Genomic DNA, 27,292 nt, shown 5'->3' with positions numbered 1-27,292 from the left:
ACCGCCCCTGAGCGAGCAGGGATGTACCAAATACCCGTGAGTATTGAGGAGGGTACATACCAAGCCTTGGTGGATTCAGATTTTAATCAAACATCCATTCATCAATGCTTGGTTCAAAACGGGGCATTGGAGGCAAATAATCAGGTGAAGGTGAGATGTGTGCACGGGGATATTCATGATTATCCTATAGCAACCCACATATCCATATTTTTCAATTATAAAAGATCGGTTGTATAGAGTGACACAAGACACTCGGACAATTGAAAATACAACCCAGTTGTTGATACCAAAGAGCCGTTGGGAAATGTTATTCCAGGTGGCTCATCATAATCTGATGGCAGGTCACTTGGAACCAAATAATCGGGTGAAGGTGAGGTGTGTGCATGGGGATATTCATGATTATCTTGTAGCTACCTACATATCCATATTTTTCAATTATAAAAGATCGGTTGTATAGAGTGACACAGGACACTCAGAAAAACGAAAATACAACCCAGTTGTTGATATCAAAGAGCCGTCGGGATATGTTATTCCAGGCGGCTCATCATAATCCGATGGCAGGTCACTTAGGACAGGGGAAAACACTAAGCCGTCTCATGGCCCGTTTCTATTGGCCGGGCATTCACGGGGATGTTTGCCGGTGGTGTGTGGCATGCCGTGAATGAGCTGGTGAATCTGCCAGCCGCTCAAAGCGCCATTGCGCCCCCTTCCATTGATTGAGGTTCCTTTCAAACGAATTGTCATGGATCTCATCTGGCTGTTAGAACGGACAGCACATGGGCAACACTTTGCGTTAGTCCTGGTGGATTACACAACGCGATATCCAGAAGCAGTGCCTCTGCGCAATATCTCAGCACGCAGTGTTGTGGAGGCACTCTTCAAAATTATCTCCCGAGTGGGGATTTCGAAAGAAATCTCACTGATCAGGGCATGGCTTTTATGTCACGTACACTACGTGAGCTGTATGAATTATTGGGTATTATATCGATTCGCACAAGCGTGTACCATTCACAAATGGACGGCTTTGTCGAATGATTTAATAAGACCTTAAAGAATATGATTTGTAAGTTTGTGCACAAAGATGCGCGGAATTGGGATAAGTGGCTCAAACCCGTTATTTGCAGTGGGAGAGGTCCCGCAAGCCTCCACGGGGAACTCCAGACCCGGTCCAGTGGGTGGAGCCGTGCCAACAAGCATTCACGAAGGTAAAAGCTGCACTTTGTGGTGGGCCGCTTCTGCATTCCCCTGACTTCTTTTGTTTTGCAGACGGACGCATCGGACAGGGGGCTGGGTGCTGTACTGTCCCAAGAGGTGGAGAGGGAGGAGTGCCAGGTGCTCCTCCCTCTCCATAGAGGAGTGCTTGGCCATCAAGTGGGCGGTCCTCACTCTAAGGCTAAGCTCTGCCTCTCCCTATCAAAAAGAAAAAGCAGAGGGATAGGGAACGCATTTTTTTTTTTTTTTTTTATGCAGAGGTTATCATCATGGAGATAGAAGGCAATTGTGAACGACCTTTATTCATATTTTCTAAAGGAGATGAAGTATATTGATGTTACATTTTCTAATTATGTTTTCAGTTAACATTAGGCTCATGTATACTTGCTCAGTACTGAAGCCTATTTGAAGTCAATCAAAAATTCAAACTTGAAAAATATTCACGCCCACCCTTCAGACATCTCCCCCCCATTGAGAACCAATATTTTATTCTAAATCATAACATGTACCCTATTTAAAATGACTGATTCAGTTTGATGAAATTTGATTAAAATAATTTCAAGTATATTATTTTTAATTATTACATATTTTTAAATGTATATTCTCTCTACCGACATGTTAACGTACCAAGCATTTTCCGTGGATTTCCTGGAAGACCATATGACTGTGAAAAATAAAGATAAGGCTGACCAGCCCACAGGTTTAACACCATCAACACTCACTCTTTCTGGACAGCACACAGTAAAACATAAGCCTTATCCTGGAGAAAAAACATATAGAAAGGCCAACTGATGTATAATCGTTGTCCTCTTCTAACAGGGTATTGATGTCAAAGTAAATATTTTCATCCTACAGACTTTTTCACCTTTCCAATTTTCACCTACGGTTGCAAACAATACACAGAGTTTTGTTTTTAAATGTTGTGCATGGACAATTTTATTAGAATGACAAAGCTGCAATACCAGGAGGGTAGTCATGCAGCAATACAATGAAATATATAAAATAATTACAGATATTTCTTAATCTCACTCTTTAAAATTATCAAAAATACAATTAACACAACTAAATATGATTTTAGCACAACAGTGATAACATTGAATAAGTTATTAATCACTGTTGTATTTTTATTATTACAAATGGCAGAGATATTTAGTTTGGTATTATAAGAGAGGTATACATGTTGTCAAGTATGTTTCATAGTTTATGATGAAAATAAATGATAATAATCATCATCATATTTTAAGGTAAGCACTCACCATATTCTTTTACCATTGTAAATGTATATAAAATACTTTAGAGAGTACAAGTAGATGTAGAACCCAACCAAAGACATTATTTATTTGGCCATAAATGTTCAATCTAGCAACAACAACCACACTGAATCAGTGACTGAGTGTCTGAGGACCAACCTCTGTAACAGGCCAAATGTGAAATAAACAACAGATATATAAACTGTTTTAATTCAAACAAGTTTTAGATTTAGTGATCATAAAACTCAATAAACTAAATTCAATGTCATAAATTAGTAAGAAAATGGATGTTAGCAAACAACACACCAATTTATGTTGAGCATACAGAAAGTATGCATACTGATCTGCTGTGGTTCACGATTTGAAGGTGGTTTGTATGTTTTGTACTTTGTCCATCTCATTCATTCAGTGGATGAGACTAATCGTAGTTGTGATTAATAAATAAAAATATCTCTTTGAATGCATCAGTTAGACAATATTATTATTTAAAATAGAGAAACTATGAATATGTGAAATATCACATGAAACTGCGTTACACTTTTTTTTTTTTTTTTTTTATGTAGTTACATCCATCTTAAGACTTTCTATAGTGCAGGTCAAAAGACAAATGCAACAACATAAACTGTTGAATTTAGTTGCTTTTATTTATGAAAAAACAGTAATATACACTTTATAATAAAAGTTTATATCTGTGAGGTCTCCTTCATATAAAATATATTTTAAAATATTAACATTATTTAAAACACACTTACCGTAGTTCAATGTAAACATATTTATATATTTTAATTTTACTTAATATGTATTAGAAATAATACCGGTCTTACTACAGCATTGATATAACCAAGTGCCCACAAGTTGTCTCATGGTGGGTTTCAGCACACAAGTACAATGAATCTAAAACCGCTCTTGCAGTTCTGTAAAACAAAATCTGTTAACATCAGATCTGTAAACCAAAATATTTGTGTCAGAGCGTGGCCTGTCTGTCTGAGTGTGATAATCAAAATAAAGTTTGATTCAAAAACCTCATGCAACCTGACCAACACAGGATCAAGACACGGAGACCGACATGTCCAAAACGTGGTCATAGTCGTCATCTTCAGAGTCTTTATTATAACCTGAATCGGTGTAACTGTCTCCTGAAGAGTCGTCATTAGAATCTTCCTAATTAACCCTTGAAGTGGCTACAAAAACATGACCATCCAGCTTCTTGTTCATAAAATCACCGACCACTCTGTTTCGGATATTTGGGGTTATGCCATTCAAGACAATAATGGACAGAGGTATCTCTCTGACAGCTGTCACACTCTTCCAGACACAAGTATAGAAATAATACCAATCTTTTTCAATGAAAAACAAGTGTGGATTGTCGAACGAGTCATCATCAACTTCCCTAGTGTAGATCTTGACAGTACGTGCTGATTTATTAAACCTGAATCCGGCAAAATGGTTACCAGATATGGTAAACTCACGCTTCACAATGTTCGACATTAACTCAGCCACACTTGATCCATTCTTTCGCTTTGGGGCTAAAGCCAACCTTTCAAGTAATTCAAACTGCACTCTCACCGGAGAAACAGCCATGGTCATCAACCTTCAGAATAGTTTCTTAATGTGGAGACTTATTCAGACTCAGGAAAACACACACCTTTTAAACCACTCACATGACACAGTGGTCAAAACTTTTAGTAGTTAAAACAACGGACATCCATTGTCAGACAAAAACACACATCCAGTCAGAAACATACTGTCATTCGTTGATAGACATATACATCTGTCAACTACTACTGACTTACAGAGCAGAAATATTCTTCCAAAAATCTTTGTTTGTGTTCTGCAGGAGAAAGAAAGTCATACACATCTGGGATGGCATGAGAGTCAATGATGAGAGAATTTTCATTTTTAGGTGAACTATTCCTTTAACGATAGCACAGCATTAACACATTTTTTTTGTGTGGCAATCACCACAATTTTAGTATACAAGCACTTTAATACAAAGACATATGCAGAAGGCACTGCAAGTTACAGCAATTGTATATTTATTCATATTTGGTGAAGAAAAACACTTAAGATCAGTGAAGTTGTTTATTTAAAAAAAGTGATGCAGAGGCAAAGATGCAGCAATACTGTATATATTATATTAGAGATATTAGAGAACTCAAGTTAGATTAAATGCAGGCAAAAAATGCAGCAATATAGAATACATTATGAAGACAAACCACATGAGATCAGAGTTTTTTTAAAGGGGATGCAAGGCAGTGATGCAGCAGTATCATTTACATGTTAGGAGAACCCATACAAAAAAAGACGTTTGCGTTTTTAAGGTATTTGATGCAAATGAAATACACATCCTCACTTCTGGTTAGAGTTAGCTTTCTGTGCTTTAGTGCCACCAATTGCGCTGGTTTTGGTAACTCTAGTGGCTCCTGACATGTGATCCAAAGCTCATATTTTATTGACATTTCATCATATTTTATTCATCGCCGGGCAAAGAAAAAAAAAGCTGACACACTCACCATAAAAACACCTTGCTTTGTCGGCATGCAAAAGTTCGCTCCTAGAACATTCATAGGAATCCGTTGTTTTTATTTAAAACGTTGAAGGCGTCTGGTGTGCCTTCAAATAATAGAATATGCCTTGTTTAGCTCGACTACACACAAACCTACTGTAAACGTACTATCAGTTTTTACAAACGAAAATTAATTACTGCTTATTGAACTTTTTATGTTTAACTGACATGGTCACTATTAACAGTTGTTGTATGAAAAAAACAGCATACAGCTTTGGAATGACATTAGGGTGAGTAAATAATTACATCTGTTTTTTATTTTGGGGTGAACTATTTTTTTAAAACAAGGAGATCTGAAAAATGTATTAATATTTTTTACTTTTAACTTATTTACTTTTAAAGGCCATATGTCATGAATATAAAATTGAGCAAAATTGCATCTTGTAATGTTAATGCAAAAGTTAAAATAAATAATATATAGTGCAGTTTCGTCCTTTTCCAAACGAAACTGCCTTGAAAATGACTTACTTTTCCAGTTTGGGGGATTGCAGTCTTCATGATTCGGGCCACATTGGCAATGGGGAGATAGATATCTTGTTCCCTTAAGTTGTCTTTGCTTCCATTGCCATCTTCATGGTCATTGAGTTCCTCATCACCTTCATCTTCAAAATCACATCAATATGAATACATTAATCCATGTTCATAAATCCAGCTCGATATCTTTATACAACAATTCAATGGGTTTTGGGCTCACGTACCATCCTGAGCTTGGAGCACAAAGTGACTACCAGCCATATATTCTCCTGCTATCCCAAGCTGGGAGGCATCAGTGGTTGAACTGTCTCCGTCCATCTAAAACATAAATGAAATTATATAAAACTCTACAAGCTAAAGGTAGATTAACAGGGAGATATTGGGTGTCTCAAAACCTAGTGTGCCTACCTAGACAGCATTTTTGGGATTCATAGGCACATTTGAACGTTGGATGGTTTAGTAATCTGCACAACTGCACATCAATGGTTTACAAAACGGCTGTCTCAAAACCTAGTGAGCCACCTATCTAGACAGTATTTTTGGGCACCATAGGCTTGTAATGCCCAAAGATACTGTCAGTAGGCAGCTCACTAGTTGCTGAGACGCAGGGAGTGTGGCTAGCATAGTACTTATAATTTATTGCAGTAATGGACATTTATTCATAAGTGTCAGTTGCTTATATCACTTTAGTTCAAAAGAACTAATCACATTTTTATTAAAGGAATAGTTCACCCCCAAAATAAAAAATGTCATAATTTAATCACCCTCATGCCATCCCAGATCTTCTATTGAACATAAATTAAATTTTTTAGAAGAATTCTTTCAGTTCTGTAAGTCCATACAATGCAAGTAAATTGTTACCAAAACTTTGAAGCTCCAAAAAGTACATAAAGGCATCACAAAAGTAATCCATACAACTCCAGTGGTTAAATCCATGTCTTCAGAAGCTATATAATAGGGGTGGGTGAGAAACAGATCAATATTTACCAGTCCCGACCAGTAGGGGGAAGAAGAAAATTTATGTGAAAGTGGATATTTATAGTAAAAAATGTCACTTCTGAGGACATGGATTAAACCACTGGAGTCTTATGGATTACTTTTATGCTGCCTTTATATGCTTTTTGGAGCTTCAAAGTTCTAGTCAACATTTACTTGCATTGTATGGACCTACAGAGCTGAAATATTCTTCTAAAAATCTTCATCTGTGTTCAGCAGAAGAAAGAAAGTCATACACAAATGGGATGGCATTAGCGTGAGTAAATAATGAGAGTTTTCTTTTTGGGGTGAACTATCCCTTTAAGGACTAAAACAAAATCCGTTCACTGATCATAAAAGGTTTATTATACACACTCATATATTCTATTGTTTATTATTTATTGTAGAAAGGCAGTTTAGGCCAATAGGTCATTAAATAAATAAAAATCTAAATATTATGAACAAGGAGACAGATTTTATCAATATTATTGATACTTGACCACATTGAGTGTAGCGGGTGCTAGAAAAGAACAGATAAGGTTAACACGTTAAATTAAGACAAACATTCATTTGCTGGATTATTCCGATAAAATTAAATGAAAGAACTCAAACGAATTATTATAATTGGTAAATGTTTTAAATGGCACAAACACAGCAGCCAATGCAGAAGATTAGTCAACGCAAAAGTTAATCAGCTAAAAACTGGTCGTAGTAAACAAAGGGGCCGCAGACCATGACAAGCTTTTTGCAATTATTCCCACAACTGCGAGCTGTTTTTCATTTCCCGCGCTTAATTTCTCATTCTCCCCGCCGACTAATAATAAAAGAGTCGCGTGAGGAGATTTCCATTCGATGTAACGAAATATGGGTTAGCAATCATTGGCCGAAGCCGCACACTAACCTGCGATGAAGCCCTGGTTGGTTCTCGTCTCAGTTCGGCCGTTTGGTTGGACAGAAAATGGCTGCGGGAGAGCCAGTCCCTGCGCAGGGCTGAACAGTCCTGGGGAGAACTCTCACTTGGACACCAGGTGGCAGTATTTAGTTCTTCACACATACACACACGCACGATCTGCCCTCTCTTGGTGTTGGTTGGTACACAGCTTTGTAATACTGAGTATTTGGCTTGATAAGCATCACTTTATTACGGAGCCCCGCTAGGCCCCGATATAAAACCGTGTATTAGGTTCCCTTAAAAATATTACCATAGTTAACATAGTTCCCGCCAAAATGGCATGGCTACTAGAATTATAGACCTTTTACACACACCGGGTTGGAACGCGGAAGTAAACGATTGCAGGGTAAACTTCGACAGCGGTGAATGGGAGATCACAGCAAATATTATTTTCACTTACCCATTTGCTCCAAGAGCAAAGAGAAAAAATCCACTATTATATTTGAATGACTTTCCAGAAGAATAAAAAATAGAGGGCGGTAGATTAAGACAGTCTGTAATAGAAAATATATTTTTTTTAAATTAATTCCAGGGTAATATAACACAAATAATAATGCTGTAAATTTACACTATATATATATATATATATATATATATATATATATATATATATATATATATATATATATATATATATATATATATATAAAGATCATATAAAAAAGTTGGCTAGATTTACGCTGCTATATAAGGCGGAAACGCGTCATCAAAGTCGCGTTTCCGCCTTATTGATCACCGTAAAACTCGCAAATATTTATATTATAAATTTTTTAAATATAGATTTTTAGTCATTTAAAATTTTGTAGTTGGTCGGCTAGCAGTTTTCCCAACCTGACCAGCTGAGGAATTCCCAAAACCCCTCTAAAATCAGCAAACCAGACCAGACTGGAGAGACCAGCTAAGACCAGCCTTGATGGTTTAATTTTTTTCTCAACAGGGTAGTGTAAACTTTTAAAATCTACATTCATCATTTAATGTTTTCTTAGTCCCAGTCCCACCTCTTCTTGGCCTAAAGGGGAACCTGGAGATGACACTGGCATCACTACTCTCAACAGCTGTAATAATACCATGTTACCTATTTAGCAATAAAGACCCATTTGGACTAGTATCAAAGGGATAGTTCATCCAAAAATGAAAATTCTCTCATCATTTACTCACCCACATGCCATCCCAGATGTGTATAACTTTCTTTCTTATGAAGAGCACAAATGAAGATTTTTAAAAGAATATTTCAGCTCTCTAGGTCCAAACAATGCAAGTGAATAATAGCCAGAAATTTGAGGCTCTGAAAAACACATAAAGGCATCATAAAAATAATCCATATGACTCCAGTGTTTTAATCCATGTCTTCTGAAGCGATCCAATCTGTTTTGGGTAGGAACAGACCAAAATATAACTCCTTTTTTACTGTACATCTTGCCACTGCAATCTCTAGGTACCATCATGATTTCAAGCTCGATTACAATTCCTAGTGCTTGACGCATGTGCTGAGTGCTAGATGGCGCTAGGATGTATAATCAAGCTTGAAATCATGATCACCAAGGAGACTGCTGTCGAGATTTATAGTGAAAACGGAGTTATACTTTGGTCTGTTCTCACCCAAAACCAATTGGATCATTTCAGAAGAGATGGATTTAACCACTGGAGTCTTATGGATAACTTTTATACTGCCTTTATGTGCTTTTTGAAACTTCAAAGGTCTGGCCACTATTTGCTTGCATTGTATGGACCTACAGAGCTGAAATGTTCTTCTAAAAAATCTTAATTTGTGTTCAGCTGGGGATGGGATCTGGGATGTATACTGATTCTCTCATCAGTAAATGGTGAGAATTTTAATTTTTGGGTGAACTATTACTTTGAAATTAATTTTAAAAAGTCAATATCTAAGTGCTTTCCTTAATTCTGTACAATTTTATAAGTCTGCCCAATGCAATCATTAGAATATCTATGTTTGAGGGCTGCAACATCTTGATTTCATTTGAAACACATTTACACATAAAACGTATTCACATATTTTTATCAAAATGCAAAAATGTAGTAGCATAAATCTATGAGACCAGATTGTATTTCTATCAGCCAGCAAGATCCAGGTTGCTTCATTGCCGTGGAGCACTGTTCAATGTGTCAATGTAAGAACTGCTGCTTGTGCCACATATACAGTATTTAACATAATAACGGAAGCAGAGAACAGGAGTTCTTGACTCAATAGAGGTGGTTACATGACTTGGAAATGAACAAAAACTATTGTCACACATGGCATAGGCAGCATTTGTGCAATTCATTGAATCTCACACAGTGATTTGACTGGAATGCATGAAGAGCTTGAAAAAAAATTCCTTGTTCACTACAAATATTTCTAGTACAGATGTTCAATTAGAGGAACTGTGCTAACAAATGCCTAAATGTAGACCAACAACACATCCCAGCACATCAGGAAGTCATAGATTACATATCATATGTTTTGGGAGGTTACTGCCTTCTACATTTTTTATGTCACCAATGACATGAGATGAAAACAAAGTGCCAGAAAGGCAATGCCCAGCAGATCCCCCAGAGCTGTCAGATAGGGGATTGAGAAACTATCAGGATCCCTGCCGTACCTCCACAAGCAATGAACCATCACGTCAGCAGTGCAAAGCAGTAGAAAAACCTGCATGGAATAAGATTAGGAGATGTTTAAGAATATAGGCGTTTCGCTCATTATGGGCAATGTGACCAAAAAAAAAAAAAAACATATGTAACAAACCATAACCCTAAGTATGAGCAATAGTATAAGAGATGCTTGCCTTAGAAAGCACCAGTAACGGACCTTGGTTACTTGCCTGTGTAAAAGCTGCTGCCAAATAGAAGGAAATGAAGACAGGAGTGGGTGGGGTGGGGCTGCCTTGTATTAGGTAAATAGTGTAGATGAAGACCAGATGACCTGGGATGGCCAATGCGAGCAGCACCTGCGCTGATCTGCCATTTGGTCCTGCCAGAAGCAAATTGAAAGCAACAGTGATTAGATGATGATCACAAAGTATCTTTGTACCGAGATGCAGACATTACAAGCTCAGAGTCGCTTAGTTTTTCAATGCACTTCTATGCAGATATACATTTTTACCTCTGGCACAAAAGATGCGACAGGGGCAGTAACATCTTTTAGCATCGTCTGGAAGCTCCCCCAGAGGACAGTGAAAATGAAGATATGTAGCTATACGACTAGCCTGGATGGAAACCAGATTACCACCAACACCTTAAGGGGACATTAACATTGGAAGGTATCAAATTTGAAACAATAAGTCACAGTGGATTAGAGCCCAGCAAGTGAGTTTTCAAGTGTTTTGTTTGACCCACCATTTATAACAGGTGTGTAAACTACAATTCCCTCAAGGTTTGGATCCGAGACGGTTCTGTCCAGAATTAGTCCTCCAAGACTGGAGATATGAAGCAAAGAACAAGTAGTTATATACTGTAGTAGTTGCCTATAGCAACAGGGTCTGTTTCTCTATTGTAATGACTAAACTGGAAGTAGACAGAACTGGTCTGAATAGTTGCAACATGGTAAACTGTTTATGGTTATTGATGTAGCAAGCAGGGAATATTTTTTATTGTATTTTTTTTACAGTTTGGATTAATTTACCTGCTGATCACCATAGCAGTTACTATTGGCTCCCAACTGGAATACAGCAGGTTGCGGCTCGCAGGGTGCCGAAATGAAATAATTACCCACACTGGGATCAGGCACACAAATAGAATACACACCAAGTAGGCAATGTAAGGGTAAGGATCTACAAACAGCAAGATTGAGAATAAAAGAAATAGTTCTGATTTAGAATTCAGTTTTTTTTATTTTTGACAAAGTACATGTCTTAAGATAACTTGATTTGTGAAATGTGAGTGGTGCTTGTCCATATAAAAATTGCTGCCATGATGCGAAGGTAGTTACCAGGGCACTGCTATGTGGTTGCTAAATTGTTCTGAATGTTTTTTAGTGCATTGATATGCTGTTTCTATGGTGTCCTGTATGGTTCCTTACTGGCACAAGTCAGAATAGCCCAGCCTCAAGATATTCTGGTCCTTACATGGCTCCAACCCACTTTTCAATGCAAGTCTGAAAGATTATTTTGCCCATAAGTAACAGAACACCTCTGCTCAACAAGCTTTATAAATTGAGATACTGTTCATGTCAACAAACTGTGCAGGACGAGTTATATGCTAAAAATTCATTACTTGGGGTTAGGGTTTTTTTCAAATCTATAAACCGAGGTATGCACACAATAATAACTGGGCCGTTTCTAGCTACACTAAAAGCTGGGTTATTTTTTCAACCCAAACACTGGGTTGGGCCTGTTGGGTCATTTTATTATGGCTGCAACACACCGCTCTATGCAAGCATCATGCGGAGCTTTGTCCAACACATGAAAAGCGTTGGTTGTGCACGGTAAACATTGAAAACGTATTTGAGTTTAGAGTAGAAAAAAGTCAGGGACAAAAATAAGGTAACTATTAATGAATAAATAAATATGAGTCATCGAATATTAGAATCAAAGACTGAGTTTTTCTTTGTACTTTAAAACAATCACCAGTGAGGCAAACCCTTGTGTGAATAATCGCAAACTTCGACCTGTCATTGCACAGAAAAGTTTACATTTATTAACCATGCTTCCAGTATTCTGATGACTGTTAGATTTGTAACATTATAGGTTGATATCTTTCTTTAACCTTTTTGCTTTTCTTTCTTATTGTCTTTTTGTAAGTTGGAACAAATATGGTGGAGTACCTCCAGTAGGCTTAGATGTCAAGGCCTTATTCCCCTAAATCCTACACTTGGCAAAACAGGCCTGGACATAGAAAATTTGAATACTTATTTTAATTTAATTAATTTTATGGATTTTATTCATTCCTTACATAAATAGTGTTCTAGTAATAGACATTTAAAGGGCTAGTTCACCCATAATTTACTCGCTCTCATGCCATCCCAGATGTGTACGACTTACTTTCTTCTGCAGAACACAAATGAAGATTTTTAGTAGAATATTTCAGCTCTGTAGGTCCTTACAATGCAACTGAATGGTGATCAAAACTTTGAAGCACCAAACAGTACATAAATGCAGCATAAAAGTAATCCATATGGTTCCAGTGGTTAAATGACAGTGAAAGTGAGAAAAAATGAGAAACACATCAGTATTTAAGTCCACCCCCCCCAAGACATGGATTTAAAAACTGGAGTCTTATGGATTACTTTCATGCTGTTCTTATGTACTTTTTAGAGCTTCAAAGTTCTGGCCACTATTCACTTGCACTTGAGATATTCTGAACAAAAACAAATAATTTTAGAAGCAGAAGAAAGCCATACACATCTGGGATGAAGGAGAGTAAATGAGAGATTTTTCATTTTTGGGTGAACTTTCCTTTTAATAATACAATGGGTGTTCAATGTTTTTAATGCCTAGTGTATTTAACATAAATTATAAATGTTACTTTATTGTTCTACATGCTGTTTATTAAAACATTTGTAAAATAGTTTAAATGTACTTACTGAATGTATTTATATTCATCCAAAAATAAAGGAGCTACCATGTCTACACATTTGTTTAGGGTGTGGTTTATTTTACAGTATTTTTTAAGGATAAAACAATCTGAAAATATTAACCCACTTATGAGATCAAATTAACCCAGCATTCCTGTACAAATGAACCTGCATTTGGGTTGAATAAATAATCCATTTGCTGGGTTAAAATGAACAACCCAACATGTTGGGTTAGTTTAGCCCAACGTGTGTTCTCTCCCATATTTAAACAGCGGCTGGGCTAAAAACAGCCCAATTTGGGTTATTTTTAACCCAGCATTTTTTGTGTATAAGCAGTATCCAGGGGGCCCTGCAAGCCAAGGTTGTTTATTTATTTATTTTATTTTTTCCTCCCCAATTTGGAAAGCCCAATTCCCAATGTGCTCTAAGTCCTTGTGGTGGCGTAGTGACGTGCCTCAATCTGGGTGGCGGAGGACGAATCTCAGTTGCCTCCCCGTCTGAGACGTCAACCCATGCATCTTATCACGTGGCCCATTGAGCTGTTACCGCGGAGACGTAGCGCTTGTGGAGGCTTCATGCTATTCCCCCGTGGCACCCATGCACAACTGACCATGCGCCCCACCGAGAGCAAACCACATTATAGCGACCACGAGGAGGTTACCCCATGTGACACTATCCTCCCTAGCAACCGGGCCAATTTGGTTGCTTAGGAGACCTGGCTGGAGTCACTCAGCATGCCCTGGATTCAAACTCACGACTCCAGGGGTGGTAGTCAGCATCTTTACTCACTGAGCTACTCAGGCCCCCCAGTTCATTTGTTTATTGAATACTGAAGATGTTATGAAATGCCAAATGTGACTGAATCAAACAGTAAATGGTGCACCCTTTTTTGAAGTAGTTATTTTGTATAAGCATTATGTCAATTTGTTACTTAAAAAAACATCTTGCTGTCTCAAATTTATTAGCATAAGTTCACAAATTTTGCACTATAACTATTGTCCCTATATCTACACAATATCACTATAAACCCCAAGTGTTCAATAAAAAGATATATATACACTGGCGGCCAAAGATTTGGAAAAATGTACAGATTTTGCTGTTTCGGAAGGAAATTGGTACTTTAATTCACCAAAGTGGCATTCAACTGATCACAAAGTATAGTCAGGACATTACTGATGTAAAAAAACAGCACCATCACTATTTGAAAAAAGTCATTTTTGATCAAATCTAGACAGGCCCCATTTCCAGCAGCCATCACTCCAACACCTTATCCTTGCGTAATCATGCTAAATTGCTAATTTGGTAGTAGAAAATCACTTACCATTATATCAAACACAGCTGAAAGCTATTTGGTTCGTTAAATGAAGCTTAACATTGTCTTTGTGTTTGTTTTTGAGTTGCCACAGTATGCAATAGACTGGCATGTCTTAAGGTCAATATTAGGTCAAAAATGGCAAAAAAAGAAACAGCTTTCTCTAGAAACTCGTCAGTCAATCATTGTTTTGAGGAACGAAGGCTATACATGCTTGAAACTGCCAAAAGTGTTCATACAAAGGTGTACACTACAGTCTTCAAAGACAAAGGACAACTGGCTCTATCAAGGACAGAAAGAGATGTGGAAGGCCAGATGTACAACTAAACAAGAGGATAAGTACATCAGAGTCTCTAGTTTGAGAAATAGACAACTCATATGTCCTCAGCTGACAGCTTCATTGAATTCTACCCGCTCAACACCAGTTTCATGTACAACAGTAAAGAGAAGACTCAGGGGTGCAGGCCTTATGGGAAGAATTGCAAAGAAAAAGCCACTTTTGAAACAGAAAATCAAAAAGAAAAGGTTAGAGTGGGCAAAGAAACACAGACATTGGACAACAGATAATTGGAAAAGAGTGTTATGGATCTTAACACCATTGAGCTTTTGTGGGATCAGCTAGACTGTAAGGTGCGTGAGAAGTGCCCGACAAGACAGTCACATCTATGGCAAGTGCTACAGGAAGCGTGGAGTGAAATGTCACCTGAGTATCTGGACAAACTGACTGCTAGAATGTCAAGGATATGCAAAGCTGTCATTGCTGCACGTGGAGGATTTTTTGATGAGAACACTTTGAAGTTTTTAAGAAGTTCTGAAATTTTTTTTCAAATTGTAATAGTATTGTTTCGTGTTATTAATGTCCTGACTATACATTGTGATCAGTTGAATGCCACTTTGGTGAATAAATGTACCAATTTCTTTCCATAAGAGCAAAATCTGTACATTATTCCAAACTTTTGGCCGCCAGTGTATATATATATATATATATCTATCTGATCCGTTCCAAATCTGATCTTGATACATTTTGTGACCATAAAAAAGCACAATTTCCTTAAGGTGTGCCTTTAGCCCTGTTGTACCCTACATGTTTTCAGACATTTCTGCTAGCTATATAACAAAAGTGTAGACAGTACTATTGTCACAATAGACATAGTGTAGCTAGCCAAGATTAGCTCACAGACTCAATGCTATCTTTGTTTCAGTTAGTTAGCTAGCTGGGTGGGCCTGGATCCGGGGGAGGGGGGGCCTCCAAGTAGGACAGCTTAGGGCCCACATATGCTCAGAAACAGAAAGCACTGCTTTTCATTTAAACATTTTAGTTTAAATTCTCTTTAGCACTGTTTTAAATAAAGTGGAAAAAACAACCCCCTAACTCATCGACTCAGTTTGATTGTAGACCACTCATTATCTCAAATCTTGACAAAAGGAACACCAAACTAGTCTTTGACAAGATTTGGATGTTTACTTATTCCCTTCTCACCCATGTAGTAAAAGAAGCCTTGGCTGATGATGGCAAGCAGTCCCAGTGTGATGAGGTCACCAAAGCTGGCAGCGATGGGCGTGGCTATGTTGTCTGGGTTGACGCCTACCTTCTTTGATCCAACAATCACACCAACCATTATGATCCCTAGAAAGAGCAGGTTCTGAGTATATCAAAACCTTTCAAAACATTTAAATATACTTTATACAATTGTAATTCAATTCTTATGTTCAGCTAGATCATACTGACAATTTCATTGCAATTTCATTGCATTCAATGCTAAATGGTGATAATGCAAGCTATTTGGCCTCAGGATATTGAGTCTATATTCAGGTCATGTATTTTCACACATGGAAAATGGGTTTGTACGCCCAAGATCACAAGCCACGAGTCATTCAATTGAGAATAATCTTATGATCAGCACCATGTTAGGATCTAAGGAGGGGCACAGTGCCCCTTGATCATTTTGCATCTTTGGTGGAAAAACCAAAGATGCATCCTGGTACCAGCCATGATTAGCACCCTTTTTAGTGTAGCCACACTGATGTTAAAGAAAACACCTCAAAGTATTCAAAGATTTCCACAGATAATAAGTGATCCATCTAAGCAGATGAGAATTCTTAAGAAATGCACAGATGCAAACCCTGTAACAGGGATGCCATGAATGCGGTCACTACACTGCAACAGCAAAGCAGAGCTACATGGTTCACAATGAGCTCCTCCTCTAGGATCCATCCAAGAGCTGAGGCTACCAGCGCAGCCAAGAATCCCAGAACAGTAGCTTGGACCTGCAAGAAAAAAAAAGAAAAGAAGATATCATTGCATGGGAACAGAACTTAACCAGACACACATCTAATGAGTAAAGAACCACAAACCTGCTTGAGGGCAAGATTTCCAATGATCAGGTTCCACCTCTCACTTGTGGAGTTCATTCTGCCAACATTCACCTGCAATATTCAGTATATATAAACAGATATTCAATAGTTACTGTCTTTAAGGAGATTTATTGTTTATTGTGTATAAAACATTCCAAACAAACCATGCTGTATCTTATCATACTCATTGGTTCTTCTAAAGCTTTACTCTATTCTGAACCTTTGTTCGTGTTTAAACCATAACGTTTTTCATGGTTACACTCAAACTGCTAAGAGACAATCAAGCATAACCATGGGGCTGTTTTTTTAACAGCAGAGTGTTAAGATCCACACCATGACAAACAGCATGTGACGAAGGGAGAAGAACAAAACACAAATGCACAGAAGACTAGGAGGAGGTATGTCAACTGTGGTGGGACAGATTTTGGAAAAATTTAAAATTATGTGATATTTTCAGATCTTCCATGACAATACATTTAGTTCAATACATGATTCTGGAGCAAAACTACAGGTCACCAGAATGTGTTGAATATTTGAAAACTGGTGCCTCCGCTATTTTTCTTAACTAGCTTAAAGGGTTAGTTCACCTAAAAAAAAGAAAATTCATCATTTACTCACCCTCATGTCTATGAGTTTCTTTCTTCTGCTGAACACAAATGAAGATTTTTAGGCAGCATAAAAGTAATCCAGAGCTGAAATATTATCATACAAAACTTTGTTTGTGTTCAGCAGATGAAAGAAAGTCATACACATCTGGGATGGCATGAGGGTGAGTAAATTATGAGAGAATTTTCATTTCTGGGTCCTAGTCCAAATGGGTCTTGATTGCTAAATAGTTAACATAGAGTTATTACTGCTGTTGAGAGTCGTGATGCCAGTGTCATCTCCAGGTTCCCCTTTAGGCCAAGAAGAGGTGGGACAAGGATGAAGATCTCAGTCACATTCCGAAACACGTCCCAGTGCTGTCACACAAGACAAAAAAAGATTATTTGCAGACATTCGCAATTAACTCATACAGAATCTCCCATAACCCCATTATCTCCCAAACTCACCTGCACTATGTCCAATAACATCCCTGCCAGCACTGTTCCAAAGCCTGCCAGGAGGAACGGAACCAAAATCTGTATCACCATGGCTCGGAGAGACTCTCTTGGCATCTCCTGGCTATGAATATTCTGCGGTTCATCCTGTAATATGGTCCCAGAGGCTGTTGATGTCCCGTAAAATGCACTGGGAAGCAAGGGATCTGACTCAGAATACTCTTTGTCTATGTTACTGCAGATACAGCGAGTGAGGCTTGATGTTTTGTCAGGTCCTCCTGTCTCCAGATTGGGCACAAATGGATGCCCATTTTCTCTGGAAGGCAGGTTAGCTGAGCTCAGCTGCCATCCCTGTTGTTTTGCTTCAGCGACGGATCCCATTATCATCACACAGCCTTGTCAAATATGTATTCCACAAATGTGAGAGGTCTGATTTCAAAGTATCACACAGAGTTTGCTTTGTGTGAAACATAAACATGTACAAATAATTTAGCTTAGATGTTGTGTTTCACTTGTTGGCTATTCAGAGTAAAGATGAGATCACTATTAACTAGTATGGGTAATATCATTCTCAGATCTGTTCTTGTATGATGTAGCTTGGTTGTTTATTCAATGCTGAATTTTGATGATGTAGTTGCTGGACATCTCATCTGAAAAACAATGAACACTTAGGGAAAAATAGCAAAAAAATAAACTAAGAGAAATTATTAGAGACTAAAACATGATATGTTAGAATTTCTTCATACTCCATCAGATATAAGCCATCAGATAAAACTGTCAGCAAATCGTTGCTTCACTGTAAAATATTCACAGCACTGTATCAATCTCTTCATTAACATATGGTAAAAAGAGCAACTAGTTACAGAAGAACTGTAGAAACTAAGTTCCAAGTTCAAAATAAAGGTTTTTATTTGTTCAAATATATAACAGTACAACATACAACAGTACTTATAAATTAGAAAACACTTTCAATTAGAAAATAATAAATTACATATATTACAATGTGAGCAATATTGAGGAATAGGAGAACCCATTCAAGAATAATGTTTTCCAAAATGTGAATGTGATTGTGCTTGCATGCATAACAGGTTTATGAAGTTTTACACTGAATGTCTCTGGACTTTGAGACTACAGTAGCATTAATGAGTAGATAACTGGTAGCCTAAATTTAGAAGAAACAGCGCAGTGCATGTTCTCCATCCAGACACATTCGTGCAACAGAATTATTATTCAGTGTGTAGTATGTAGTTTTCTATTGGTGTAACATTACATATCAAAATCAAGCATAAATATAAACTCAAAAATAAGTACATTTTAAAGATATTTGTGCTGACATAATTCACAACTATTTAAAACACACACGACACACACACACACAGAGAGAGAGAGAGAGAGAGAGAGAGAGAGAGAGAGAAATAAGCTTTCCGTCAATGAAGCAGCACTTTGCTCTAAAGCCACTGTTTACAAACCCTTACCCCAATGAAGCACAGCCTTAAAATCAACAAGTTGTACATGTGGCCAAGGGTTAAGCATAATTTCCTCTTCTCTCTGCCATTCAGCCCTCAGTCCACACTGCAGCTGAAGTCCTCTGACAGTGTGACAGTTGTGAAGTCAATCAGCAGACCAGCACTGAAGCACCTCTGTGTCTGAACTGACGCCTCTACAACCCACCAACTCATTTGACACACATTTCCATCAGGAAAAAAGAAAAGAAAAAAGAAATAAAAGCAAAGACAAAAATATGTTTGCGATGGTATATGGTTATACATTTGCCCCCAAGACCTCTGTGGATCAATGGACTGGCAAATAATGGTATCTTTATTAATAAATGTACATTGTTCCATACGTATGTTTGTTGTGTTGTACTATGTTTCTGCCCACTGGACAGAGTGAGCACTGCAAGTCACAAGTGATAGCGAATATTTTTATGACTCAAATAAACATAATACTCTGAGATTTCTGTATATTTCATCCTAAATTACAAACTTTCTACAATTAGGCCTAAGTAATATTTAAGCTTACCTTTAAAGTACTATTCCCAGTTCAAAACAAGTTAAGCTCAATTAACAGCATTTGTGACACAATGTTGATTACCAAATTTTTTTTTCATTTCGACTCGTCCCTCCTTTTCTTAAAAAAAAAAAACATATGTTACAGTGAAGCACTTACAATGGAAGTGAATGGGTCCAATCCGTAAACGTAAAAATACTTACTGTTTCAAAACTATAAACACAATAAGGCGTAAACAATATGTATGTTAACATGATTTTAGATTGATCAAATCGTGTAACCTTTTCTGTGTACAGTTATAACTAAATTTACAACTTTGTTGCAATGATGATGTAACCCGGCCCTAAAATGTGGGGGTCATTCCTATGTTCCCAGGGTCCTATGTTCCCCAGATTTATAGGGTCCTATGTTCCCAGGGTCCTATGTTCCCCAGATTTATAGGGTTCTATGTTCCCGGGTCCTCTGTTCCCCATATTTATAGGGTCCTATGTTCCCAGGGTCCTATGTTCCCCAGGTTTATAGGGTTCTATGTTCCCAGGGTCCTATGTTCTCAGGGTCCTATGTTCCCCAGGTTTATAGGGTTCTATGTTCCCAGGGTCCTATGTTCCCCAGATTTATAGGGTTTATGTTCCTGGGTCCTATGTTCCCCAGATTTATAGGGTCCTATGTTCCCAGGGTCCTATGTTCCCCAGGTTTATAGGGTTCTATGTTCCCCAGATTTATAGGGTACTACGTTCCCAGGGTCCAAAGTTAAACAGTTCCCAGGGTACTATAGGGTCCTATGTTCCCAGGGTCCCATGTTCCCCAGATTTATAGGGTTAGGGTTAGATTAGGGTTAATATTTATGAAATAAATATTTATGAAATAAATATTATATGGATAATATTTATGAAATATTTTAACTAGAAATGGGTCATATTTGACCGGAACACAATAGGAGGGTTAATATGTGTTAACAGAATATTGAACTGGGGAACATAGGACCCTGGGAACAGATACACTCGCAACGATGGTAAAAAGTAAGATTTAAACAACTTTACAGCTCAAATAATACACAAGTTTTAACAGAAGAATGTATTAAAGTGCTTTTATCAAATTTAAGCTTCACATTTCTGCCTTTAAACCCTCCAAAAACTGGCCCCATTCACTTCCATTTTAAGTGTTTCACTGTAACCTCGATGTTTAATTATTATTATTATTTTTAATGCTATCGATTGAGCTTAACCGGCTTAACATGTATTGAACAAGTATGATATGTTTGATATATAATGTGTATGATATATAAACAATGGCGAATTCATTATCTTATAGATAATGAATTCGCCATTAATATTATATAATTAGGTTGACATCTTTTACGTTTAAGCTGCGTAAAAACTAATAGATAATTTTCATTGAAGGGCTTTTATTATGTATTTTACTCAGGCGACGTACCGGAAGTTCGAGCTCCATGGTGCAAATCATGTGACGTTGTGCGCAGTCCCTCCCCTCTCTGATGTAGAATCCCAAACAGTGAGCTAATGGCAGCTGTCTGAAACTGATTGCATCTGTGTTGTTTATTTCAGGATGGCTGTGGAATCATTATCTCCAGATTGGGAGTTTGATCGATTTGACGACGGATCACAAAGTAAGTCTGATCAGAGATGATTTTGGGATTCTTTTAAAACGGAAAAGCTTCATTAAGCCTGCTGCTAGCTGAGTAATGTTAGCTAGCTGTCAGATGATCAGGGAAAGTGACCAAGTTCAGACACTTTGATTAGATTGTGTTGGCCAAAAATTGACAAACATCTGAATGGTGAGGAAGCGTTTTCTTTCGTTTTAAAGTGTAAACACCATGGCACTGTTGCACTGGAGCTCTTATATGTGCTAAAATAGTAAATCAAATTGCTGAAGAGCATTAATTGGCCATTTCATTCAGTGCTCAAAAACTGCTTAATATATGAATCCTTGGTAATTATCTTAGTTTATTATGTAATGTGTTATATATTATATCTTATGAATATTACCTTTTAGATAACAGCATCAGATGCAATTTGACATTTGTTCAAATGAATTAACAAAACAAAAATGTCAAAAATATGCTTATATTAGAAGAAAAAATAATTCAGAATACTTTATGACCCCACTGTACATATGTCTTCCTATGGGAGAAAATAATGCAGATATTCGCATCTTGGGAAAAATTCAGTGAACTATGGAAGGCGTATAGTGCTTTATAGGTTTTGTGTTGACTCTTTAAGTATTGCAACTGGTTCCTTCCTGTGCAGAAATTCACACGGAAGTGCAGCTTAAAAACTATGAGAAGTTTTTAGAGGAGTATACTGCTCAGCTCCGGGGGATTGAAGAAGCGTTGGATGACTCTGTCGGAGATGTTTGGGACTTCACTCTGGACCCCATTGCTTTGAAGGTATTGGGTTAATGATTATAGATTCTTACTTGCATTTATTTTCTTTTAAATTGCATTCATCTTCTATTTAGCTTTGAAATGTAATATAACTCTGCTTTGATTTATGTCCAGCTTCTCCCTTATGAACAGTCCTCACTGTTGGAGCTTATCAAGACAGAAAATAAGGTATGAGATTTGAGTTTATATTGCATGTCTGATCCAGTAATATCGACATGGCAAATACTAAAGGGTAATTATAGTGTATTATGTGTAAAGTACACCTGTTTGTTTTTTTTAATCAGGTGCTTAATAAAGTCATCACAGTGTATGCAGCTCTTTGCTGTGAGGTCAAAAAGCTGAAGTATGAGGTAAATTGGAGACTTGACTATAAGTGGAGAGTTATTATGCTTTTATAATAATTAAAGTAAATTATGAGTGAAAGTGTTAATTATGTTGTAATTTGTGTTTAACGCTTTCTACTTTTAGGCTGAAACCAAGTTCTACAATGGCTTGTTGTATTATGGGGAAGGAGGTAATAATTACTGTTTTAGTTTTTGCAACACAGTCTGTGTTCTTATATACAGACAGTATTCCCCACCCACTTTACTTCTGTTATGTGGTGTATATCTGAGTGAAACTGCATATTCAACTAGAACTATTGTCACTATATTTTAGGTTGTTAGAAGGGGTTGAAAAAGACCACAAATGCATATTAACCCTTAAATGCATGGGTGTTTCGACAAACATTATTCCATTCGGGGCTTAAGCGTCCCAGCACGTATATCTATCACAAATAGATCTACAAAATACCCAGATAGTGTCAAATTTTAAAACAGTTTCAAGACAATTAGAAAATAATAGAATAGAATATATTCTGATATATTTAGATTTTTTTCATATATCAAGATGGAAAGCTTTTCAATCCACGTTTTTTTTTTTTTTTAATGCACATTTTGGGATATCGCACAAAAACTGCTGGATGGAAACACTAAGATGCTAATAAAATCTCCAAAATGCACATAAAAAATGGATACGCTCACTTGAGGTTCGTTAAGAAGAAATGCATATAAACTATGATGTGGACACATTTACCGAATAAAATCCTATTGAATTTATTAGGAATACAAGATGTGCATCAAAAAAAGTCTCGTGACTGAATAATCTAACCAGCAGACCAATCGCTGCATCTGAAATGTTGCTCTGGTCATCCTGAAAGAACTATCTAGTGTCTAGAAAGTCCAAAGCCTGCAAAGAGTTTGTAGAGCAAATAAATAGAATACAAACTTAAATTGTGCCGAAGAGCAGTTTATTGACACTTTTGAAAAATATATATCTGCACAGCAAAGACATAAGGATGAAGGAACACACACATAGTGCTCCCAGAACTGTGTAACTCGCTGTCGCTTGTAGACATGAGACAAAGTTCCTTACAGTATTTTGTCTGCGTGTTCTAAACTGCGAGTATTTTATTAATAAAAAAGTCACAGTGGTTAAAATTTATCCGGAAGTGACGATTTTGTTTTTTTTTTTAACATATGGGATGGAAATGCTGCTTTATTCACACATTTTTGTGATATTATCAATTTTCACATAGATTAGATTCGCAACTTGGATGGAAACATAGCTACTGAAATTTCATGTGACGCAACTGGCTATCAAACACATATTGTGCACCACATAACACAAGATACTCATATGTATTTTCTCAGGTACTTAGTGAGTCTAAATAGATGCAAAACTTGCATAGTTTCAGTACTATACCCGAATGTCAATAGTCATATCATACTGTTCACGTGTTACACTTGCTATAGTTTACTTCCATGATGTTTCTTCATCAAATAACAATGTCAAATGTAAATCAAGTCAGTCACTGAAACATCAGCGCCACCTTGAAATAGCATGTATAATATGTATGTGCACAAGCATATGGGATACTTGAAAATTGACCATTGTCACAGAAAATCGACATGATATAGTAGTTGTTTGTTTGAACATAGTACTCATTTGTCTTGTAATAAACAAATAAATATATGTCCTGTGATAGTAAATGTATATAGATATGAAATAATCATAAAAATATGATATTTGGAAGGGCAAAAAAAAAAAAAGCGACACTACATATCTCGGGTCTTTAATGACCTTATACACTTTTGGTAATTAAGTAGTCGTAAAAAATATATTGCCTTTGGTGTTTTTTGGTGTTACACTATTCAGAAGAGAAAGGTTGAGGAATATCAAAGATTTGTGGGGATAACTCCAAAAAATAGATGAGGTACAGGTGGTGGAATGAGGTCCCGGGTCACTTAGGACTCGAGGTTTGCATTAAAGGATTATTGCATGCGTAAAACTTTTCTGTTTTTGTTGGGCTGCAGTTTCAGACACTAGTGTGGTGGAGGGAGAGTCTCAAATTCAAATGGGCCGCTTCATTTCCTTTCTGCAGGTTTGATAGCATGAGCTTTTTTTATTAAATTCTAAACAAATGAATTTTTTGGAACCCTCAAATATAAAATAGTTTTTATCAATTGTTGTTTGAACTCTTACAGGAGCTGTCTTGCTTTGTGGCACGCTGCTTTGAGGTGGTGGTCAATATGGTTCACCAGCTGGCTGCTTTGTACAACAGTAACAAGTGAGATGTCAAAAAAGAGTAACAAAATGTTGAATATTATGTTCATGCAATGTTGCTTAATTATTTACTTTCACCTCTAGGAGTGCAACAAAAATCATCGAGTCCACTGGAGTACACTTTCAGGTAACTCTCGTTTTCTTAGCTTTCTTCATGTCGTTCTTAATTGTTCCCTATTTTCTTGTATTCACGGTTTCTCTGTCATCTGTCTCTGTTCAGACTGTTTACGAGCATCTAGGTGAACTGCTGGTGGTCCTTATCACACTGGATGAGATCATGGAGAACCATGCCACGCTGAGGGAGCACTGGAAGATGTATAAAAGGTGTGGCAGGACGTTAACTAGCTGTAGTTACCTTCTTGATTGATACTTTTGGCTCATCTTTGTAGCCAGATGAGCCAATTGCAGTCACTAAAACTTGAAGACACCAAATGAAGAGTTTTATAAAGGTTTAGCTTGTGGTTCTTAATGAAGAGACCCTGCTTTCTGATCAGAACCATGTGTTCTTTTTTTCTAAGGTTACTGAAATCAGTCCATCATAACCCAGCTAAGTTTGCGATCCCAGAGGAGAAGCTGAAGCCCTTTGAAAAGCTCTTACTGAAGCTGGAGGGGCAGCTGTTGGACAGCATGATCTTTCAGGTTGACACCATTCCCAGACCTTAATTTTCTCATTCAGTTTTTGTCATTTAGTCATTATTCAGCTAGCAAGAGCTTAAAGAAACCTGAAAAAAGTAAAATCATATTGAAAATGTCATATGCTAATCAAAATTAAAAAAATCAAATCAAAATAAAATATGCATTGAAATGAGGATAAAAATGTGGATAAATGTCATCAATGATAACAGATTAAAATTCAGCAAATTCACGACTCGGTGTCACTGATTGTTTTTATTTTGCCTCTAGAGGCCGCTGTTTTATTGTAGTATCAAGCCGTTCTTCTAAATGTAAAATCTTCCAGCGCTGACCACAGAGGAACACTAATAATAATAATAATAATAATAATAAACTATCATCAACTATCGGTGCAGATTTTTGCCGATAATCGATAGTTCCAAAAAGCAACAATTAATCGGCACAATGAATCGGTAAAACCGATATATTGGTCAACTTCTATTGTTCAGTTGAGTCAACGATTCAATGACTCTCTCATAACAGAAAAAAACACGAATTTGTCGCCACCTGCTGGAGTAAAGATGTAATCTACAGAAACGGTCACTGAACAAATAAGTGAACAAATTCAAAATCAAAGTCCAAAGCTGTGAACACAGATAAGCGGAGTGATACTAATAGTGAAACATCCCAGTGATGTTATACTAAAATATCAGCATTCTTAGAATGTTGCTTGTCCAATCAGATTCAATGACCGGCACTAAGTGTTGTATAAAAGTTAATAATATAAAAAGTAGCCTTATAATATTAATGGCTTTCTCTGTTTTGTTCATGCAGGCTTGTGTGGAGCAGAGGTTTGATGACCCTGGAGAAGGCGTATCGGTCTCAAAAAACAGTGCCTTTGCTGAGGAGTTTGCCAACAATATCAGAACCATTTTTGCCAACGTTGAGTCAAAGCTTGGTTTGTGCTCATAATTTTAATTAATCAAATTTTATCATGTAAAATGCAGAACTTTAGACCTTCATCATTTGTTTACTTTGGCCTTAGACATCTAATATTATTACTATGATAATTGACAATTATGATCCATATTTAACATGCAGGTGAGCCATCGGAGATTGATCAGAGAGATAAGTACGCAGGCGTCTGTGGTCTCTTCGTACTGCACTTCCATATCTTCAGGGCTGTCGACAAGAAGATCTACAAATCTCTGTTGGATGTGTGTAAAAAGGTGAGTGTGCTCACTTGTGGGACTGAACACTCTGTGTAAAGAATCTGCTGTGCCCATTCAGTCTTTATTAAATCCCTCTCTCTTCTCTAGGTCCCTGCAGTGACACTAGCAGCTAATATAATTTGGTTTCCTGACACGTTTCTGCTAAACAAAGTCCAAGCAGCAGCTAAACTGATGGACAAGAAGAGTATTCAGAGCATCCGCAGCAACAGAGATACATTCCTGCAACAAAAGTCACAGACACTAATGAAGTATGAGCTACATGCTTCAGAAATGATAAAAAATTATAATTTCACTCCAACAATGTTAGGACGGATAACATTCATGGTCATAGTATATATATATATACACTGTATTGCCAAAAGTATTCGCTCACCCATCCAAATAATTGAATTCAGGTGTTCCAATCCCTTCCATGGCCACAGGTGTATAAAATGAAGCACCTAGGCATGCAGACTGCTTCTACAAACATTTGTGAAAGAATGGGCCGCTCTCAGGAGCTCAGTGAATTCCAGCGTGGTACTGTGATAGGATGCCACCTGTGCAACAAGTCCAGTCGTGAAATTTCCTCGCTACTAAATATTCCACAGTCAACTGTCAGTGGTATTATAACAAAGTGGAAGTGATTGGGAATGACAGCAACTCAGCCACGAAGTGGTAGGCCACGTAAAATGACAGAGCGGGGTCAGCGGATGCTGAGGCGCATAGTGCACAGAGGTCGCCAACTTTCTGCAGAGTCAATCGCTACAGACCTCCAAAGTTCATGTGGCCTTCAGATTAGCTCA

The 27,292-nt window shown here is 37.3% G+C and overlaps 2 protein-coding genes across 2 annotated transcripts in view; one reads left to right on the top strand and one right to left on the bottom strand.

The window, feature by feature from the left end:
- Nucleotides 1-9,469: 9,469 nt before the first annotated feature.
- LOC127437397 (solute carrier family 41 member 2-like) lies at nt 9,470-21,799 on the bottom strand. Its single transcript, XM_051692238.1, has 11 exons — nt 21,665-21,799; nt 17,661-18,298; nt 17,463-17,570; nt 16,609-16,680; nt 16,377-16,521; nt 15,734-15,880; nt 11,052-11,199; nt 10,766-10,845; nt 10,533-10,664; nt 10,252-10,400; nt 9,470-10,079 (listed from the first exon to the last, which is right to left on the bottom strand). The coding sequence occupies exons 2-11, from the start codon at nt 18,033-18,035 to the stop codon at nt 9,918-9,920; spliced, it is 1,518 nt and encodes a 505-aa protein (XP_051548198.1). The 5' UTR covers nt 18,036-18,298; nt 21,665-21,799; the 3' UTR covers nt 9,470-9,917.
- The window catches only part of LOC127437395 (WASH complex subunit 4), a 40,271-nt gene continuing 34,131 nt past the window's right edge, over nt 21,153-27,292 (top strand). The window contains exons 1-13 of the mRNA XM_051692235.1: nt 21,153-21,285; nt 21,926-22,065; nt 22,177-22,230; nt 22,347-22,412; nt 22,531-22,576; nt 24,417-24,484; nt 24,588-24,670; nt 24,751-24,793; nt 24,887-24,990; nt 25,185-25,305; nt 26,113-26,236; nt 26,380-26,507; nt 26,598-26,758. Coding sequence (XP_051548195.1) covers nt 21,225-21,285; nt 21,926-22,065; nt 22,177-22,230; nt 22,347-22,412; nt 22,531-22,576; nt 24,417-24,484; nt 24,588-24,670; nt 24,751-24,793; nt 24,887-24,990; nt 25,185-25,305; nt 26,113-26,236; nt 26,380-26,507; nt 26,598-26,758 — 1,199 coding nt within the window. The 5' untranslated portion in view covers nt 21,153-21,224. The remainder of the gene's footprint in view (nt 21,286-21,925; nt 22,066-22,176; nt 22,231-22,346; nt 22,413-22,530; nt 22,577-24,416; nt 24,485-24,587; nt 24,671-24,750; nt 24,794-24,886; nt 24,991-25,184; nt 25,306-26,112; nt 26,237-26,379; nt 26,508-26,597; nt 26,759-27,292) is intronic.

The sequence above is a fragment of the Myxocyprinus asiaticus genome, chromosome 48, assembly GCF_019703515.2.
Source record: "Myxocyprinus asiaticus isolate MX2 ecotype Aquarium Trade chromosome 48, UBuf_Myxa_2, whole genome shotgun sequence".
NCBI classification, from domain to species: domain Eukaryota; kingdom Metazoa; phylum Chordata; class Actinopteri; order Cypriniformes; family Catostomidae; genus Myxocyprinus; species Myxocyprinus asiaticus.
This window is presented reverse-complemented; position numbering and strand designations above follow the sequence as displayed.

Excerpts from the sequence above, each read along its gene's own strand:
- LOC127437397 (XM_051692238.1), bottom strand. The coding sequence starts at position 18,035 with ATGATAATGGGATCCGTCGCTGAAGCAAAACAACAGGGATGGCAGCTG. Across the intron at positions 16,681-17,462 it reads CATCACGACTCTCAACAGCA|GTGAATGTTGGCAGAATGAA; the intron begins GTAATAACTCTA and ends TGAATATTGCAG. Across the intron at positions 10,846-11,051 it reads ACTGCTATGGTGATCAGCAG|TCTTGGAGGACTAATTCTGG; the intron begins GTAAATTAATCC and ends TCATATCTCCAG.